At 44.5% G+C, this 20,489-nt stretch overlaps 1 protein-coding gene across 2 annotated transcripts in view; it reads right to left on the reverse strand.

Moving 5' to 3' along the window:
• The window catches only part of FAM124A (family with sequence similarity 124 member A), a 68,172-nt gene extending 47,918 nt beyond the window's left edge, over positions 1–20,254 (reverse strand). Inside the window, exons 1-2 of one of the 2 annotated variants that reach the window (XM_081814891.1) lie at positions 20,021–20,253; positions 11,487–11,518 (exon numbers count right to left, since the gene is read on the reverse strand). In XM_081814891.1, the coding sequence (XP_081671017.1) occupies positions 11,487–11,518; positions 20,021–20,085 (97 nt within the window). In that variant the 5' untranslated portion in view covers positions 20,086–20,253. Of the gene's footprint in view, positions 1–11,486; positions 11,519–20,020 lie in introns of both variants that reach the window. The other variant, XM_081814892.1, reaches the window with a different exon arrangement.
• Between the last annotated feature and the right edge of the window lie 235 nt (positions 20,255–20,489).

Genomic DNA, 20,489 nt, shown 5'->3' on the forward strand with positions numbered 1-20,489 from the left:
ACTCCTTATTTGCATTTCTAAAGCCCCGCTCGATGGCACTGAACAATTCAGGGGCTTGGATACTTGGTCTGGTTGAGCAGACCCTCACGACCAAGGGGCAGAACACCCAGGTGAGGCAGTGGAATGGCTATGCCACAAAGACATGCCAGGCAGGGGCTGCCGCTGTGAAGAAAAATTAGGTCAGCAAGCAGGAGGCAGAGAGGTTCCAGAGTGGTGAATACAAACCCCACTGCACTGTGAGATGCCACAAAAGGGCCAACCTCCCCCCATTAAGTTGCCTCGTCTTCCCGGAATGCCTGAACTAAATGCTCTCAGAGAGGGGCTTCCAAATTCCTTCTCCAGAGAGTCTATTCATCCAGAATGTAATGAATAACCTGCCTTCATCTTTCTTTCTTTTTTTTTTTATACAGTCTTTTTTTTTTTAAAGCTAGTTTTTCGAACCTCTGAACTAATGAAAAAATTGAAGCAATTCCCTTTGCCCCTGCCCACACCTAAGATAAGATCTCAGACTTTCTCAATTCCTAGTAATTTTATGATTTTGACAAGGCTTTCGGTTGACCCGCAACTCTGGGCCGTGGAAGTGGCAAGGCTGGCCCCAGCACCAGCCCCAGCTCAAGTCAAAAGTAGATGCAGGGTGGGCATAGTGAGACCCTGATGGTAACATGGTGACAGGCAGATTTTTTAACGCAGGGGATCCAAACTGCACTCATGATATGGATAAAAAGCTTCTCTTCTCTTTGGCCTGCATCCACAGCACTGTCTTGTAATTGAAGAATTATAAGGCTGACGCGGTTAAGCCAAAACCTCTATTTTCACTTGTCAGAGGAAAACAGTGTGGAATCTTTCTGATCCTTAGGCCTTTTATAGCTCTAACTATAGTTATCGGGCTGCTCGCTCCATTCTCACCATCTGTTGCAGAAACAATGTCAGGGATCTGGATGTGTGATACACACTCTTGAGCTCATTCGAAACCAGGACACTACTGAGAAAGAAATAATAGACAAAGGAAGGCAGATTCTTGAGATACCCTGCATTTTTTTCCCCCACTTGAAAATGGGACATCCATTTTATTTTGTGTGACTTTCTAAATTTCGTTCTGAAACAAACCTCCGGGTGGGAAGAGGAGTGGGGAAGCCAAGGCCAGCCACTAGCCAGAGAGTCATGACAAAGACACTTTGAACTCCAACACAGCTTGACATAAATTCTGGAAGGGGACCAGAAGGTTGATATGTAATTAGAAGGTAGAAAAGCAGCTAGCAACACTTAACATATCTAGGAGTTATCTAAGTCCTTAGGACTGTAATGATTTTGAAAGTTTATGAGAAGGTAACATAGGTCTGATGAACACCAAAGTCCAATGCTTAATACTGCAAGAATAATAACTTTTATAAAGGTAAAGGGCTCAAAACGACAGAAGAGATGCTCACATTTCACACAGAATCCTCTCTTCTACTCAGTAATTTCCATGTGTTCTCAACCACTTCATATATATCTTGTCATTTTCACCAGTAGCAAAGCCATGCCAGCACTTCAATAAAATTCTACAGATTTGGAGATGAGGCAGCAGGGCTTGCAAACAACAGGATTAGAATATTCCTCTTGTCTTGAGATGTAAAATATATCGATCAAAACAAAACAGACAAAAGAGGAGGATGGTAACCAAAAGCTATCCCAAGGATTTGTTCATCAATGGACCCCAGACCTCTAACACCACTAGGGCTGGGGGAAGGAATCCTCTCAATTATAGTAATTAAGATTTGTTTTACAAAGGGATTTATTCTGGCAGGATGCTGAGAAATCAAACAATAATTAGCTATTACAACTGTTCCAGGAAAAAGCACTACATATGTGCTTATAAAATATATCCTGACTGCCACAGTAGAAAAACCAATGCTGAGATCTGGTGCTGGCTTTGCTCATGATCAAACTAGCAATGTAGGAAATGGAGCCTAGGGACTCTTTTTTTGGCTTAAAATTCAATAAAATATTCAAATGCTTGACCAATCTGAATAGGACACTGACATGTTCCTGGTCCTTGTTTCTGTTTCCTTAGAAATTATGTACTTTACAGCCCTTTGAAGAGCAAGCTTACTGGACATGACTAGAAAATTAGAGATGGCTGAGGCATTTAGTCCAGCCTCCTCATGTCACAGAAGTCTGGCAGCTTGACTTGCAATTCAGTGGCAGATCTTGGAAGAGAACAAACATCTCCCAAATTCCCCATTTGGGGCTTTCCCTTACCTCTGAAGTGCCTCCTCTTGCTAATAGCCCCAAGGACTGCAAAGCAGGAGACATGGTCCCTTCTAGAGCTCACAACCTAACTGAGGGAGCAAGGTGTTCACACACGAGAAACATAAGAAAAACATGAAGTGGGAGATATGTTCTAAATGACATACCAGATGAATTTCAGAGATGATAGCCAAAGTTCCCCTTTCCCACAATTTTCTTACTGGCTTGTGGCCCTTCTCCTGCAGAGTCTGGGCTGTTCATTGCTTCTGGGAGGGTGTGGGCAGATAGATCGATTAATCAAGTTTCTGAATTCATATATATTTTTCAGATCACAGCAGAGAAAGGTAAGGCTCTCTATTGCAAGGGCTGGGGTTTTGGAGACAGAAAAGGCTTTCTGAGCTAAGAAAAGCTAAAAACTTAAAGCAGAGGGCTTGCCCCATGAATCAGCACAGAAGAGCGTGTAATGCTACGGTGGCCTTTCCAGCTCAGATGACACCAAGCTGGGGCTTCTGGTGGAAGGAAGAAGACTGGAAGGGACCTGACCAAAGTCTGAATTCCAGAAGGTTTCCAAGAAAGGATCATGTTCCAACACTTCTGGGCTCAGCACCGCAGGGACTGGGGTCCCAGAGCAGAACACACCTGTGCCTTCACTTGCTAGGTGTGAGGGCGACTCAGGAGTGACGTTCAACTTGATTATAAATACAGCAATTCTACTGTTACGCTTGAGCATGTGACTGTGAAAATTCCCTCCCTAATAGGAGGTTCATACAGAGTTCTCCGTAGGTAGTAGAAAGTGTTAGAATGTGACTCCGTAAGCATGCCAATTCATGGAAAGATGCGTCCAGCTTCTGAGTCCAGGTTGTCTGTGACACACACACATTTTAGCCTCACTGTGCTCCAGCCTGAGGCCATGAAACAGTAAAAATGAGTCACAGAGGAAGCCCAGCTCTCCCTGTAATGGACACAGGGAAGACTTCTCACAAGGACAGAAGAGTCTTCTGCACAACTCAGTGGCACTACCCTTTTGTACTCACAACAACGTCAGAAGATGCCGGGTGCCATAAAAACGCAAGGGGGAGTCAGAGCAGATGGAATGTTCCTTCCCTTCCATAACCAGTATGTTGTACAAAAGAGAAGTCTGGTCAACATGGAGGAAGGAGAGAAGGTTTACAAAGAAGGGAAGAAGGAAGGCAGACTGGCGGGATCCTCTTTGCTTTCCTAATCAATTCTGAATATTGTAAACTCTAGTGGGTATGACCTGGCTTTTGCACAATACTCCCCAAATACGTCCAACTTGTAACGTCATCAGAAGTTAATGCCAACGGTACTGATGTTGAATAAAGACAGAGATCGTCCACCGGAGTGGGAAATACGTCCCATAAGGCCCATGCAGAGTACTGATGGCACCACTGCTGAATGTCACAGTAAATGATACCGTTCTTTTCATGAGAAATACAGACAGGACTTCAAGTTGCGGGTCTCCAGAACCCAAGAGTCTCCCTGCCTATCACCTACTCTTCAGAGCACTTTCGCCCATTGTTACTGTGTGTGTGTGTGTGTGTGTATCCATCTGCATTGTTTTTCATTCACAAAAATCACCATTTTTATGAGACCCTGGTGCTCTCATCCATGCCACTGGGAGAGTGACCTGGCAGGAAGCATCAGAAGCTTGAAAAAGTAAACAATCCGTTTTACCTCAGCAATTCCACTTGAAGGAGTTTATCCTAAGGAAATAATGAAGGATATACATATAAGGACTTGTATAAAAATAATCCTGGCAATGCTGTTTATAATAACAAAAGAGTAAATATAACCTCTAGTACCAACAACAGGGCCCTGGTTACTATACAGAAATATAATGGAATACCATATATTCAAACTATTGTAGAAGTTTACTGATATCAAAGAAGTTCATCTATGCTGAATTAGAAAATGAGACTATAAAACCATACAATACTATTTTTGCTAATAATACATATCTACAGTAATACAGGTGCTCAGAAAAAAATCGATAAAAGCAGACACCAAATTATGACTATTGACTGTTTCTAGACGGCAGGAATCGGAGTTTTTCTCTTTCTGCTAATTTGTATTTTCTGATTTTTTGACAATGCCTATATATTATTTGAATAATAATAATTATTTTAAAATTGGGGAAAAGCACCAAGCATGTTAGGAATGTGGGATGGAAGCTATTCACTTGTGTTCTCTCCCTTGGTGGATGGGGGGGTGGGGGGGGGAGTGTCCCAATGACCCTGGTAGACCCGCTGTCCCTGAAGTGTCACACATCAGCTTCTCAGGGAAAATGTGGTTGTGAGAAGTCTTCCTTCATTTTTCTTTCATATCCTGGACAGAAATTGACAATCTCTATGTAGTTGAAATCACACAATTAAAACTTATCTTTAGAGCCAGTAGGACTACACCATATTTTTTGGGGAATGGATGCCAGTGTAACAGCATCAAAGGAGTTGTCTGTATGGTATATTTTCTTCACCCTTTGATTTCCTGTGTGTATCTTTGGTTATTGCTTTTTTCTTATCAACTGCCAAATACCAATATTGCTTAGCCTTTCAGGTTCCTGTGCAGAGAATTTTGGCCATACAGAACCCACACTGTCAAATAACTGTCTAAATACACTAGCTTTCAGCTCATTCATCTCAGGCTTCATTTACTACTCTGTGATCTTACAGATAAGGCTGCTGCCTGCTTCTCAAAAAAAAAAAAAAAAAAAAATTCCCAAACCCACACCTCTAGCTTGCCTGATAAAGGACAAATTCTATGTTTTCAAATAAACCACTCAGTAGAGGAACACAATTTTCTTCTTTTAAATGATCAATAATTCATAATTTAAATATTTGTCAAGTGAAATTTTTTCTCACCTAGACATTATACAAATCTTAGGGCCTACAGATTATGCCCTTAAAAATTAGAATCTAGGGGCACCTGGGTGGCTCAGGTCGTGATCCTGGAGTCCCGGGATCGAGTCCCGCATCAGGCTCCCTGCTCGGCAGGGAGTCTGCTTCTCCCTCTGACCCTCCCCACTCTCATGTGCTCTCTCTCTCTCAAATAAATAAATAAATAAATAAAATCTTAAAAAAAAAAAATTAGAATCTAAAAGAAATTTGGATAGACCATATCTCTCAGGGATTTAAGAGCAATCTTGCTGATTGGGGACATGAGCTAGATTAGTGCTCCTCAAAATTTCAGTACAAACAACTCACATGACTCAGCAGGTTGGGGGTGGGGCCTAGAATTCTACATTTCTAATAAGCTCCAGCCAGGGTGATGCTGATACAGGGGTCTGTGGACCCTACTCTGAGCAGCAAGTTTTCCAGTATGGTGACTTATATGCCCTGCCAGGCCCAGAATACCTTCCCGGGGCAGCTGACAAAATGCAGAGTAAGTGGACCCCAAGCTGCACCAGCTAGCATTCTGTGGCTCTCAGGCTGTGGTTAAGCCTCTACCCGAGTGGCTTCAAGATCCAGACTTGCCAAAAAATGACACACCCACAACTGTGGCCTTTTTATTAGAGTTACCTACAAGCTACATGCTAAGAGGCTCCAGCTCTAAGAAGAAAGTCCAGGAACATGAGTGTCTCAAACCTGAAGCCATGCTCGCCACAGAAAGCCTAAATGCCTGGGGGCATGGGTAGAGCCTCCACCACCAAGGCCCTCTCTCCAACGGTCAGGGCAAGCTGGAGTGAGACCAATGCATTCCTAGGAGGAGGGAAGAAGCCTTGGGGGTTCTTTCCCGCATGGTGATCGGAGCAGCGGCTGTACCAGTGAGTAGGTATACCAGATGCCTATTGCCAGGGAATATGATAGGGACTTCTGAGTGAAAGCTTTAATCCTACAGTGTCGGTGGAAGGCAGAGCCACAGGACACAATGGACAAGGAAATCAGACTGATCTCTCCACATGCAAAACATCTTAACGATTTCTGGTTGGTCTCTGCAGCCATGGCCACATACGGAGGAGGGCTGTGTTATCAGGGACACCGTGGTCCAACACAAGGCCACTCATGAAGAGCCTGCCTAGGGCTGCAGATTCATTCTGTGCAGTAGGTCACCCTGAATCTCCTTTGAGAGCAGTTCTGCACAGGAACATGACTGTTGTGCCAGAACATGCTCTTAAACGTACTAAAAAGGGGAATCGTTCTTATTTGGGGTTCACTTGCTGGACGCTGCAAAATTAAGTGTTCCTGGCTCAATGAAGTGACCAAGTAGAGATTCAAAACCGTGATTTTCCTCCACTCTGAAATTAGCGCTTCCCCTATGCTTTGATTTGTTTTATGTCAACTGTTGGGTTTATGAAAGTATATCAAACATCCTTAGTACCACTAATGAGCCCTCTGGAAACCGAGGAAGGAGGAAATGGGTGTCGCAGTGACAGGCCTAAAATGAGTTACTTAAGATTTGTCCGATCCACCTCACAGACCATATTACCATCCATAACTTTGCCTAAAAGGCTATATGCTAAGTTAGAGAAAACTGGGGACTTTTCTTGTGATGTTTTAACTGCAACAGGAGTGTGAGGCTGGGGACGGATGGGTGGGTGTTTTGGTTTTTTTGCAAACCTGTGTCCATTGCCGACTACATACTGGTCACAGAATTATACACATGCAATGGCTAAAATTGTTCTTCATAAGGGTTAATGAATAGATCTTGGTTTTGCCTAGATCTTATGAAATAAGACCCTAAAAGAACATTTACTGAAAATCATAATGGGGAAAGTATTGTACACAGAAGGAAAAAAAAAAAAATGAAAACTATGAAATTTACAAACGGACCAAAGTTCAGTTGGCTACTACCACCTCTTCCAAGATGTTGACCTTCCTTATTTGGACAACTGGCCTTAAAACGTCAGTCTGTCAATAAGTTATCTCCTCTCAAGAAAACAGGAAGAAAATAATGAATATTTCCTTATCCCGTCTGAATTGAGCTCTTGCATACAGAGACACGGGTCATTTTTACTTAAACATTCCCCATCAGCGATGAGTTGCACAGAATGCAGTCATGTCTTTTCAACAGGTTGCTTCCAGAGCTCCTTGCCTTTGTCTATTAATTAAATCACAAGGAGCTTATCTTTCCCTCCACACTGAGGGGAGGCACAGATGTGGCCAAAGACAAAATTAAAAACGTACGATGCTTCGATATCCTAAAACTTCAAGGAAATGATGAGACCGTGGAGAAATGAAGGGGAGGCAATGGTATTTATGTGGAAAGATGCACCCATGAGACAAGGCAGCCTTGGGGAGGGATGAGAGGTCCTCCCACACAGCGGTGAGGCAGGACCCACAAGCCCCTGGGGTGGCTCGAGACCAGCCACAAGGCCTTGCAATTAACTAACACACTTGACTTTCCTCATTTGAAAAACACCTGCAATCCACTGGACCCTTCTTCCTCAAGAAGAGAGCGTGTCCAGGGGCCCACAGCATCAGCTGGGCCTGTTCGGGGCTGCCCTCAAGGGCAGGTCACAGACATGACGGCCCCAGGACAGCTGAGGGGACAGAACTCCACTGGCCCTACAGCCTGGGGGAGCTCGTGGCCAGCAAGGAGAATGCGGGCAGGACACGGGGAAGCTACCTGAGTCCCTGGAAGGACAGAGCAGGAAGCTAGGAAAAGCAAGCCAGGGAAACAAGAGGAGGGCAGGAATCGGAGGCCTGGGTGGGTGGAAGAACAGATCCCATGACTCCCGCCCACCTATGAGGTGTCCCTGTTTTGCACAGCTTGGTACGTGGTCCTGGGCTTGAATCAGCAGAACACACCGTTCATGGCCATTTCTCTGTAATTTCAGATATGGGGAATTCCTCAGGGCATTGCCAAGGGCCCCTGTATCACTTCGACTCATCTTTTACCATTTGTGTTTCTGAAAAGTACGAAGGGGCACAAAATTGTGAAGCATTCCCACTGTCACAGGCCATCTGTAAGGGCCAGGTAAAGAGTTAATGACTATACCTGAGTTTCGAGAAGGCGCAGTTTTAAGGCACAAATTAGGAGGGCTAATAGAGGAATAGTATCCAATAAAGAGAACTAGTGAACTCTTTGACCCCTTCCTATTGGCATTATCCTGGGGCTAGAGATTCTCAAGAAATGTGACACTGTCCTAAAAATATCATTTTTCAGCTCCCAGCATCTTCTAAGAGAAATTCTCCAAATATGATTATAATCTTTATTTGAATGAAAATATTCAATCATACATGATGGGAATTTCATTATCATTACGTGGCACAGTTGATTTTCTTCCCCCTGGCATAATTATTGTTTTTCTTTTATCCTATTTATAAAATTTCCCTTTTTTATTTAAATCACTTAAGAATGCAAATTGTACATAGTGCTTTGATGATCTTCTACCCAGGTTTCTGGAAAAACCACCTAAGATTCCGAGAGTATAAATTAAATTCATCTTTCTTAGGAAGTATTATGATTTATTGAGATCTGAGGGTTAACAGTGTATTTAGCTTTGCAGAAAACATAAGGGAAAAGCTTGTCAGCCCTGTCAGTCTCAAAAAGGCAAACGGACCCATGGTAAGTAGAAAAAAAAATTTACCCAATTTATAGAACACAACCATCCATTAAAGAAGCCCCCTCAGCCACTTCCACCAGAGTTGAAAGTGACATCAGTCACGATCGATGGGAATGTGATTCTGGGACCCAGGAGGTCAAGGAAAAACAGAAGGCCCAGTGGCCCCCATGCCCACCCGGACTCCATACCAGGACTAGGACCTAGGAGACCTCACTCTCACACCACTGCTCTTGTACTTTCTCTTGGTAAGGACCTTCCTTCTTCTTCCGTCAGGGGCAGGCAGCCTGAGGAAGCAGCCCCTGTGTTCTGAGGGAAAAGACACCTGAATAGCCACTCTTGCTTGGGGAGAAAGCTTTCCTGTCAGCTCTAGCAGTGACGAACTCCAGCTCTGGAGAGACTCCAACCCTAGCTCAACTCAAGGAAGTGCTCACGCCCCCATGAACTCAGGCACAAACAGGTAAAAGAGCATCATGGGAACGCTGAACAGGAATCACCAGTAGACAGAAAAATCCATCTCCTAACAGCGAGTGGTTAGAACCAGTGCTCAAATCCCCACCAGGAAGTGCTCAGAAACAAGCCATTCAGAGAGGCTGCCCAAGGGTGGGGGGGTGGGGGACGACGACAATGAGATGCAGGAGCCACTCTCAGGACCCACAAGGGGAAGACTGACAAGTCAGCTCTGTGGGTCCTGCTGGTCACATAGAGGGTGCTGGCAAGGAGAGTGACCCTGGAGCTACATCATTCAGGATGGAGAGTAAGCTTACCAACCTTCTCTCTACTCAGTCCTCTGAGTGTGATTGTCTAGTTTGTGGGGAAAAGCTGTTTTTAAAATGTACTTGGAAAGTAGTTTCTATGATTGTAGCGCTGTCAAACCTATGTTTTAAAGGATAGATTTAAGACTTCAGACTTAATTTTTTTTTTCTTTTTCAGAAACGGTCCACTCTGTTACCTTTATTGACTGCTAAAGGGGCCTTCTCCTGCATCTGGGTGTGGTCAGGGTTTATGCTCCTGGTTGGGAGGAGAGGCAGGCCAGGCAAACACTAGACAAAGACAGCCAGGGGCCCAGCAGTACCCACTCACCCCTTCTTCCTGCCCAGAACAAGGATGTGATACCTGTGGTTGAGGCAGCCATTTTGTAACTCTGAGGCAACTCTAAGGACAGAAGCCAAAATCCAAGCAGAACGATGAAAGGAGCTTCCACATCAGACCTGCATGGCCTTCTCTGAGCTTTTTTTTTTTTTTTTTTTATGTTAGGGGAAAACAAACGCCGACTTATGTCATTATTTTCTCCTCTATTATTTATAGCCAAATACATTTCCTAACTCAAATATGAAACACATATACATCTTCACCAAGAGGTCCCAACACTGAAGACTGATGCAGGAATCACCAAATATTTAAAGAGAAAAGGAAGAGCAATAAAGGCTATTGATCCCAGTTGCACTAAGAGAAATTCCAACTCTGAGATCGCAATTAAAATAATAGAGAGGAAAGCCTCCCAAACAAAATTACCAGTTTCGCTGACAAGAGAGGTGCTTTGTTGTGACCCAGAGGACTGATTTGAGAGCTACAAATTGAGCAAAGGCTTTGGGCAAGTATTTCATAAAAATCATTCTTAAAGAAATGTAGCTTCTGGGCAAAACTGAGTGGAATGAAAATGGCAGCATAGAGAGAGAGAGTTCAAGAGAGCTTTCCCTGATTTTTAGGAATGCAGAAGCTTCAGGGAGGGAATGCAAATCACTGGAGCATTATTCTCATTATTACTAATCATTCTTAATAACTAAGGGGCAATGTTGGGTCTCCAGTTGGCTGAAATGATCAGAGATTACTCATTGCAGTTATACTAATAACTAAATATAATTTGACACTAAATTACAATTCCAGAAATACAGCTTTCTGCACAGTCTCTTATTGCAAAGGAAAACTAAACCAGAACATCAATAAATAGAATAATCCAATTAAGTGTCTTTCCATTTGGGTACTATTTAGAATTGAGATGTTAACAGGGAAGATAGGGAAAAAAAAAACAATTCAGTATTTACTGATTCAAACAGTCAGGGCTTTTATTGTAAGAAATTTTTTATTTTAAAATAGGTGTTTAATTAATCTGAATGGCTCTGGTCATTTACGTAGTGATTTTAATCACTGCAAATTGTTCCTAGATAGAAGGCCTAATTTCCCATGAATAGATTTACCTGTCAATTAGTATTTAATACAGACATCTTTTTCTTTGCTTATAGTATGTTTATAAACATATTCCCAATGACCTTTTTTAAACCATATCTGATAATCACCTATGATATCTGCCTGCAGATGCAGAAATACAAGGCAGGACATTGGCCCAACAGATGAACTGGGGCCACCCAGGGGTCTAATGCATGTGCTCTGGGCTGTTAGCCTGTGGGCAGCAGGTATTTGATAAATGTTTGGTGAATGAATGAGTTACTTCTGATTATTCGATTATTTGGAGAAGCTGTTTTAGAAGCATCTACCCTAACAAAGCCCGGGCTGGTTGCTCTAGGCTCAATTTCCATAGGGAAAGGAGCTGCATAGCTAGTTCTGAAATCAAGGAGCAGTTAAATGCTCCAGGAAGAGCCCCAACTTTTAGAGTCAGAGGATTCTGTATCACACACTTTGGCAAGTATCCCTTGGGTGATTCTTCCGTGAAAGCATGGGTTACACAGATAGACAGGATTGAGAAGCCAGTGCTGAAGGACATTTAAACCATACTTACTGCTGGTGGAGGACATGTGGCTGTAGTCAGACCTGAAACACAAAACCTTAGCATTAGTAGGATTAGACACTATTTTTCTGTACCCAAATGAGTTCTTCAAGCTAGAATTTTAAAAACAGTCAGTGGTAAGTAGCATTTACATGGTAAGGATATGCTGCAAACTAAAAACCGTATTGCTGAGGGCTTCCGTGCAAAAAAAAAAGTTATGTCTGACTTTGAAGGCAACACGTTCAAAGCACTTTAGAAATCAGGGGTCCTTCAGATGGACTCTGTGAATCTCCAAGAAGGGAAACCAGCTGAGTCCCGAACTATCTAAATCCACTGGCAAATTCTCAAATGGAAGCTTATTCTTCTGGGGAGAAGGCTCGAAGTTTTCAACAGATTCTCAAAGGGGTTCATGACGCCCCAAAGGTAAAATCACTGCAAATGAGCACCCTTCGAGTTAGCACAGCATTGTGGGGGGGAAATGTTTCTTTGCTGACATAAGCAGAGCGGTGATGGACCTTGGTGGCAGTGTGAGGGGACCCTGGCTTGTGAGGGCTTGCTTCCACATGCAGGGTCTGGCTGGCCATCAGGAAACACAAAGGCACAATGATGTTTGACTGATTTCAGTTCCAGCTCAGAAGAAATCCTGCTGCATGACAGTAACAGGATGTGGGCTGTGATAGGGAAAAGGAAAAGGCAGGGTTAGGGCCAGGGTGAAATTACCCATCAGTTTCTAGGCTGAAAAACCAGCCCCTGGCACTCAGCCTCTGTGAGAATGGGCATCTGGCCAAGGATCTGCCTGCCTAATCTCTTCTAAGTTTCTGCTCTACTTGTGTGGCTGGGAAGCCTTCCCTCTCTGGCAACATATTTGGTATAGAAGCTCTTGGTTTTCTCCCCCCAGTGTCCCAAAGTCATTCTCAGTAGGGAATTAATCTCTCAGGCACATAGGGATTTATTCTTCAAGGTGGTAGTCAGGGGACATGGTTATGCATATAAAGTAGTTAATTATGTTTAATTTTCCACAGATACACCCCTTTTATTAGCCTCATGTCCCCCCTTTTTTTGATACTAGAAGTTTTTCCTATTTTTATTTATTTATTTATTTAACATATATTATTTGTTTCAGGGGTACAGGTCATGTTGCCTTTCTTAAGTCATCCAATATTTCCTCCATTGACTTTGTTACCACACCAAAAAAGTATATACAAAACTTCAAGAAAAAATCATAAAAAGCATACCTCTCACTAGTTAAAATAACCTACATTGCTCACGTAAAATGATGCACTTATTGGTAGGGGAACAAAATGGAAGAAAAATGACATGTAGTTTTCTCTTTTCAAATGAAATGCTTTAGAAGTTACAGAATCACTGAATCTTAAGGCTGAAAAGAATAGCAACTATTAACATTTGCATATCCCTTTATGTATTACACACTGCATCCACCTATATCTCATCCACTACTTTATGTTATTGGTTAGGAAACTAAAGTGACACTATTGGCGAGGAGCCCAGGAGGTGAACAGTGGACCTGAAGTAGGGGTGCAGGGTGATGGCAAGGCAGGAACCGGAAGGTAGAAGGACTGGCTAGAGCCTGGCGACACGCTGGCTAACGGAGATGCAAGAGAGGATGGTCAGGATCAGTCACCCCCAGCGTTGGTGCATTCCGTTCTTTCTGGAACCAGGCAGGACATAAATTAACTTTAGGACAAAACTTAGAAATGTAACTGTGTGTGAATGCAACAAATGCTCAACAAGCATCTACTGTGGTAGAAACGACAACAAAACAATCCCATTCCAATATGATCATCTTAAGATGGTCAGGCTTTAAAGAAATTTCATGACAATTCAAATAAAATGTTCAATGGGAATGTGTGATTGGACTATTCATTTTTTAAAAAGATTTTATTTATTTATTTGACAAGAGCGAGAGAGAGAGAGAGAGAGAGAGAGAGAAAGAGCACCAGCAGGGGGAGCGGCAGGCAGAGGGAGATGCAGGCTTCCCGCTGAGCAGGGAGCCCGATGCGGGGCTCGATCCCAGGACCTTGAGATCATGACCTGAGCTGCAGGCAGACACTCAACTGACTGAGCCACCCAGGCACTCCTATTCATTTTATTATTAGAAATTTGTCAGTATTTTCAGCTAGGATTTTCCAAATATTCCTGAGGCAGATGGGTTTCACAAATGCGTATATTTTAAAGATCCGCATACAGATGGAGATGTAGAATGAAATTTACATGTGAAACCTATTTTGAGAATCTTAAGGTATAATGGTAGTATTTTAGGACAGGTGCTAGCAAAGCAAATGTCCCTGCCATGCTTCTCTCCGCATATATTTCTTGTGACTAAAGGCACTGCCTGGGTCAAGCCTGCCAGCTGGTCAGTCTCCTGTCACTCTTGCTCCACTCCAGTTCCTTCCCCAAACAGCAGCCAATCTTTGCAAAGCACAAATCAGGTCATGTCACTCTCTGGATGAAGTTCAAGCATGACATAAACCCCTCTTTTCATGAATGATGGTCTCTGCCCAGCTCTGCAGTCTCATCCATCACCCCAATTTCCACCCCTGTCCACCATCAAAATGGAAATCAAACAGGAAGAAAAGTCCCCTAAAACCTCACGTTGCTTTTCAGCCTCTGATCCTGTTTATGTAATTTGTACACAGTTGCCATAATGATGGGAGATACAATTTTAAACTGCTCTTTTTACTACACACCACCACAACATGCTGCTACATAGTTCCTGGAATTACAATTTTAGATAAAGTGATGTACCATAATTTATTCAACCATTTGCCTTTTGTTTGCTATATGATTGTTTTTGATTGTTCACTTTTGCAAAGCACACGATGATGAGATACTTAAATATATATATATATATATATATATATATAGTTTGATATTTACTTTCTTTTCCTTAGAAAAATGATCATGAGGGGAAACAGGAACTGAGTCAAGGTACAAACACTTTTATAGCCCATAAAGTACATTCCAAATAACTCCAAAAGATTATTTACTGGAAATATTACTGGTGAAAGATAAACTGTACAGCTTAAAACAATTTTGTGCTTAAACAGGTTCAAACGATTTCAGATACTGACTGTAGTTCTCTGGAGGGGTACGTTATCCCCAGCTTTTTTAGGATAGGAGGGAACAGCAATAAGGTACCTGTCTTGTGAATCCTGTTTACTGGTCTTACATCCTGAGAATTTACCCACCTAGCTCTGAACAAGACATTCAACTCTGAGGGAATGAAGCATGAGAGGTGAATCCATGAATTTTAGGAAGAAAAATGTATGGGCACATGATACAGATAAGCAGAATGATGCAAGGATTATATAGTTTCACACACCTGATACATATATAGACACATTTACAAATATTACATTTATTTGGTATCTCTGCCAATAATGACCAGAAAGTTAGTCTCTTGACTGTATTTTAATTACAATTATACATATAAGGGTTAAGTATAAAGGGGTCTGCACTTAGGACAGTTTATCACTGTCAGCAGCCTACTTGCCTATATATATAGGTGTATATACATATCGTGTATATATATATACACGATACCTTCTTAAATTCTCTTTTCCAGGAAAATCTTGGCATAAGAATTGATCTTGGCATTTCAGTAATATTGATCTTGACGTTTCTGTAAAACATCAGCTCAATGCATCACGGACCTCATCTGTTAACTCTCAGTCCATTGAATTAGATGCCATGGTAATTTAGAGCTAACTAGCTCCACCTTGAACACAAAGATAATAGAGTACCTAATAGATCATCCTGTCTTCTCTGCCAAGATTTCCCCTTTTACTGTTCCCTAAACCTGTCCCATCTTCAAATTTATTCCCCCGATTCTTTCCCATTCACCTGCTTATACACTCTAGACCTGTGAACTGTTTGCTATCTCTAAATCACAGTGAAGTATCAATTGGAGGTCACCCAAAGGGGAGGGTATGAGTAGGTTTTCAGAAGCTCAGTGACAGGTGACAGGGAGGTGGAGGTTCATTAGTGCCAAACTTCTGAATTAAAATAATGCATTAGATATGGTCATATTTGAAAGAGTGGCTCAGACACCATATCTGGGAGACATCACGAACGAAACACCCATTAAAAAGCATTCGTCTTACTTTTTGTCTTTTATTTCAGTTTTCAAAAACACTGCCTGTCCCTCTGTTAAGGGATTCTGTTTCTTAAGATAGTTTACTATGGTCAATAGCTGGCTTGCCAGTTTTTTCTAGTGAAAAATCCACAGAAGCACAAAGCTTGTCTTCAAGTGCATTTGGAAGAGGGTAGCTTCAAAATGACATCAATCGCCACAGAACTATACCAGTTTACTTTTAGCTTGGCCTCTACTAGGTGGGTCAGAGGCAAAGATAGCATTTCAAGCAAAAGAAAATGTCTGAGCAGGAATCAGGAATTAATTGCCGATTAATGGCTTTTTGAGAGGCAACTTCGCTAGGTGGGAAGCATGCCGGAAATTCAGGCTTCAATTTAGGCCACGAACTAGTCATGCACCCTCTGAACCTCCATTTGCTCATCTGTAAAATAATAATATTGGGATGTGTCCTATCGTCTTGCAGATGATCTGAATGGGATGATCAAATTGCTTAGGGCATTTAAAAACATCGGAGCACCTACTGTGATGAGTAGAAAGAACACAGGATCTTGAGTGCACCTGGAAATATACATTTTTATTATATAAAACTCTAAGTTCATCATTTGGAATGTTCTTCATAACAATATTAATAGTATGATGAGAAATAATTTTCTGAGGGTTCACTTATGCCAGGCACTGTTCTAGAGGCTTTAATATATAGACTAATTTAGTTCTCACAACTACCCTGTGAGAGACTGTCACCCCATTTTACAGAAGAAAAAACTCAGGGCACGGAGTTGAACCCCAGCAGCCTGCTCTCTTGACTGTCACTTTCAAAGCAATCAGTACCATCTGCCCATTGGCAGTGGGACCCAAAAGGTTCTTGGAACCTTCTCTTTGATCACCTCGCCAAGAAAGGATCCACAGTCAGTTCCACCCATACCCCCAAATCCCTTGCTCCTGTGTTTTGTTCACACCTGCCTGGCAACAGTCCCTCTCTCCCAAACCTTGATGATCTCAACCACTCACCGTCTGTCTCCCTCTGCCTGCCCCTAAGGTGGTTGAGCACTGCTGCAGGAAAAGAGATAGCAAGCTAGACTGGGACCTTCTTATATTTATAATCATTAATCTCAGTTGGGTTCTCACTCAACATGGTCCAAGCAACTATTTCAAATCTCCACTTTCCTGGGGGAGGGAGCTGCATTTGCCCAGAACGGAAACCCATCTTCCTTGCTAAGTTGTAAGAAGAGAGATGTCCCTCCTTCTAGCCAAAGCCCATCTAACTGAGAGGTCTGAAGTCCATCTGCCTCCACCTTTTCAGAAAGCGGACATTACAGACCATCAGTTTTTCTCCTATATCTTTACCCTTTCCCTTTTTTTATAGAGTCTTTTCTATTAGCACCTCTTTACAGGAACCTAACTATTGCCTATGCTTCGGAAATCCTTCCTGCACCCCATTCTCCCCTCCAGCTACTGCCTCTCCTCACCCCTCCCTTTCTCAGACAAAGTGCTCTAGCCACCTCCTCTTCCACACCGTCCACTCCCTCCTGGAGCTACGCGGAGCTGGCTTCTGGCTCCACCCTGCCACTGTCCACAGATCCACCTTTTCCTTCATTATTTCCATTTGCAAAAAAAGGCACTTCACATTCCTTCATCTTAGTGAGTTTCTCAGTGGCACAGCTGATGCCTTTCCCTTCCTCCCCTTGGCTTCTAGGACACCACATTCTTCCTCTTGGTATCCGTGTCTCCTTTTTCTCAGGCCCCTTTATCAGCTCCTCCGCCTTCACCTGGCCTTGAAGTGCTGTCATTTCTCAAGGCTGGTCTTAAACACTACCTGCTTCACAGTTGTTGAAATATCAAATGAGTTAATGAAATATGTAAAGGCTCAGGATAGTCCCTGGCACAGAGTAAAATGCTAGGTGTTTGCTATTTACTGTCTTCAGTTGATTTAATCTACTCCTAGGCTGCATTTTTAGCCTGACCATTCCCAAATGCAGTGTCATCATGCCGACCTCCTCTCTGACCTTCTCTCTAGATAGACTCAACCGCTGGCTCATCATCCTTCGTTGGCTGTCTCCCAATACGTCGGACACAACATGTTGAAAATGAAACTTCTCCTACCCTGCCCAAACTTGGTTGGGAGGGAAATCACAGGCTACTTCAAGAATCTGATGAAAAATAAGTCTCTTCTCACAAAAATTCACAAAGAACATCATCTTGCATATGACTGGAAGCCATTCATGGACCTCAAATCGAGGATCCCTGCCTTAGCAGATGTGTCACCTGAGCCGAGTCTTGAAAGAAGATAGTTTCACCTGGTGGACAGGCATGCCAGGTGGAGAAGGGCAGAGCTGGCGAAAGGGGCAGCTTGACAAAGGCAAAGAATCAGAAACACCTTGCTGATGTGGCTTGATGCAGGGTACAAAGGCAGACGTGCCGAGAAACAAAGCCAGAGAGAGAGAAGTGGACCCTATCACAATGGGACCTGTAGGCCACTCTAAGCTCTTTGTATGTTAGAGAGGACAGAGCCACTAAACGTTTGGGAGAGAGACCTGATCAGGTTTGTATTTTAAAAATAATAATGACAGTACACACGTGTTAAGTCTCCCCACGTAGCTATATGAAAGCCGGGGGCGAGTTCTGGAAAAGCAAGGAAACAATGAACAGCTTTTTGATAACCAAACCAAACTTCAGGAGATATAGGAATATGTGGCAAATACAAGATTAGTAACTATACATTGAAACTCTTTAAGTGCACGCCATTTTTACCTTCATGTTTAGCTTAAGGATGCTACTGAGGCAATAAGAATTCTTTAAACAATTCTATTCTGTCACAACTATACACTTTAGTACAGGGGCAGTGAAGAGCAGTTCTGGTGTCAGTATGTTCAGCAAGCCCCTCCCAGCAACCCTGGCAGCTGTCATGCTTTTCACTGGGATCCCAGGGTATAATCGCTCCTCGGTCAGGGCTTCCCCTCCACTTCTCCGAGAGAGAACCCTTGGGAAAAAAACCTGTTTTAGGTGAGCTCTGTAAATTGAAAATGAATGGACCAGTTGGTGCCTTATTTAACTCAGCTGAAAAGAGGCTGGTTAATTTCGCTGTTTCTTCTATTCATGGCCTAGCTAACTAGAGGCAGGGAAAAAAAAGTCAAGGATCTTCAGTTGATAAATGCCACATACACAAAGTGTGGGGAAAAAAACAAGTGAGTTCCCTATTTGGAATCAAGTTACCCCTCCAGAATGTAATTGGGTTCTACAGTGAACCATAAATGATCACAAGTTTGGATAACAGGGAGAACCCATTGCAGAGTACATGCTGTAGGGTGTAAAGTCCCAGATTTGGGCTAGGAATGGGTGGAGGCTGCAAGGAAGAGTGGGGCTGGGCAGGCAGGAGTGACTGTGTAGGGAGCCTTTCTCAGGGGTAGCCCCTCGTGCCCATTCTGGCCTTGGACTCCTTTCCTGTCCTCACAAGGCTGCCAGGCCCTGAGATTAGTCTAAATCTCCCCAACTTTCCAAGGATGAGTCTTTCTGTAGTCTGGGCAGCTCCAGCCCAACACCAGGGTTCTCTCCAGAGAGGAAAGGACACCCTTTCCTCCTGGATCAGTACCCGCATCCTGGACGTTTGCTGACTCTGCACAGGAAAATCCTCTAGAGATAGGAGATGGGTGGATCTCCTAAAAGATACTCCATCTTTTGTCCCACTCAGGAAAATGGTGTCGTTGGGAGAAGGGTAATTAGTCTCCAGAGGTAAAGGTTTGGGCCAATTGTTTGAGTCCGTTGAAGCGATGAGGACATTTCTTTAAGCAGGGCTAGATCATAGCACCAACTTCATCCCACCTGTACCCAAGGCTGGGACAGGTGCGCAGAGAAGTTCGGCGGGGAAAATAGGAGTTGAGGAGGGGGTCTCAGCAAGCACAATAAAGCCATGAAATGAAAAATGTCATCCTCTTCTAGGATTTCTGAAAGACTTAGGTGCCAGGTGTCCTATCCTCTTCTCATCCCCAACCCCTCATCCCGCACTCCAGGGAGCGGCGGGGTTAGAAGAATAAAGTCCTCGCGGAAGGTTGAAATAAGTGCAAGAGCATCTCTTGTCTCTCTAGGGATGATCTCAGGGGGACACTGCATTCGCCTGGCACTCCACATCATCTCAGTGATAACGGGGGGCAAGAAGGGGTGGTGTGTGGGGGGGTTTACTCTGAACCTTGAGTCCTTCCACTCCCCCCCCCTCGCCGGGGATGGGGCCCGCGCCACCCGGGGCAGCTACGGACCACGCTGCTCTGCCCCTCCAGCCCGCCACAGCCCCTCCGCCGGCAGGAGGGAGAGCCCCCGCGGCCCCATCCGGCCACAGCTGCTCCCGCTCCGCCGCGGGGTCCAGGAAGGTCCCGGCCGGGGCGCAGCCGCAGCGCACCTCGGAGAACGCCCCCCGCCCACCGCCCGGCCCGGCGCGGCTCACCCTCCGGTCTCGGCGCCCGAGTCCACGCAGTCATCCTCCTCCGCACCGCCCGTTTTGGGGTCCATGGCGCGCTCCCCGCCGCGCTCGGCTCGCGGGCGCCGGCGTGACCCGGGGGCGTGCTCCCTCCGGGCCGCCCCGCCCAGCCCAGCCCAGCCCGAGCTGGCTGGGCTCCCTCGGAGCGTCTCGCGGCCGAGGCTCCGGGAAACAACTCCCGCTCCGGCCGCGCTCCCTCGCGCCGCGCCGCGCCGCGCCCTCTCCTGGCCGCGCCCGGCCGGGCACTGGAGCCGCTCCCGCCCCGCCCCGCCCCTCGCCGCTCGGCGGGGTGAGCGTGTGCGTGTGCGCGCGGGGTGCGCCCGTGAGCTAGGGCACGTGCGCGCGCGTGTGTGCCGGTGAGCGAGGCCGTGGGCGCGCGCAAGAGGGTGTGTGCACTGGGCGTGAGCGGGGGCGCGCGGGTGTGTGCCGGTGAGCC

This window comes from Leptonychotes weddellii, chromosome 3 (assembly GCF_054177405.1).
Source record: "Leptonychotes weddellii isolate Sample4059 chromosome 3, ASM5417740v2, whole genome shotgun sequence".
Lineage (NCBI taxonomy): Eukaryota > Metazoa > Chordata > Mammalia > Carnivora > Phocidae > Leptonychotes > Leptonychotes weddellii.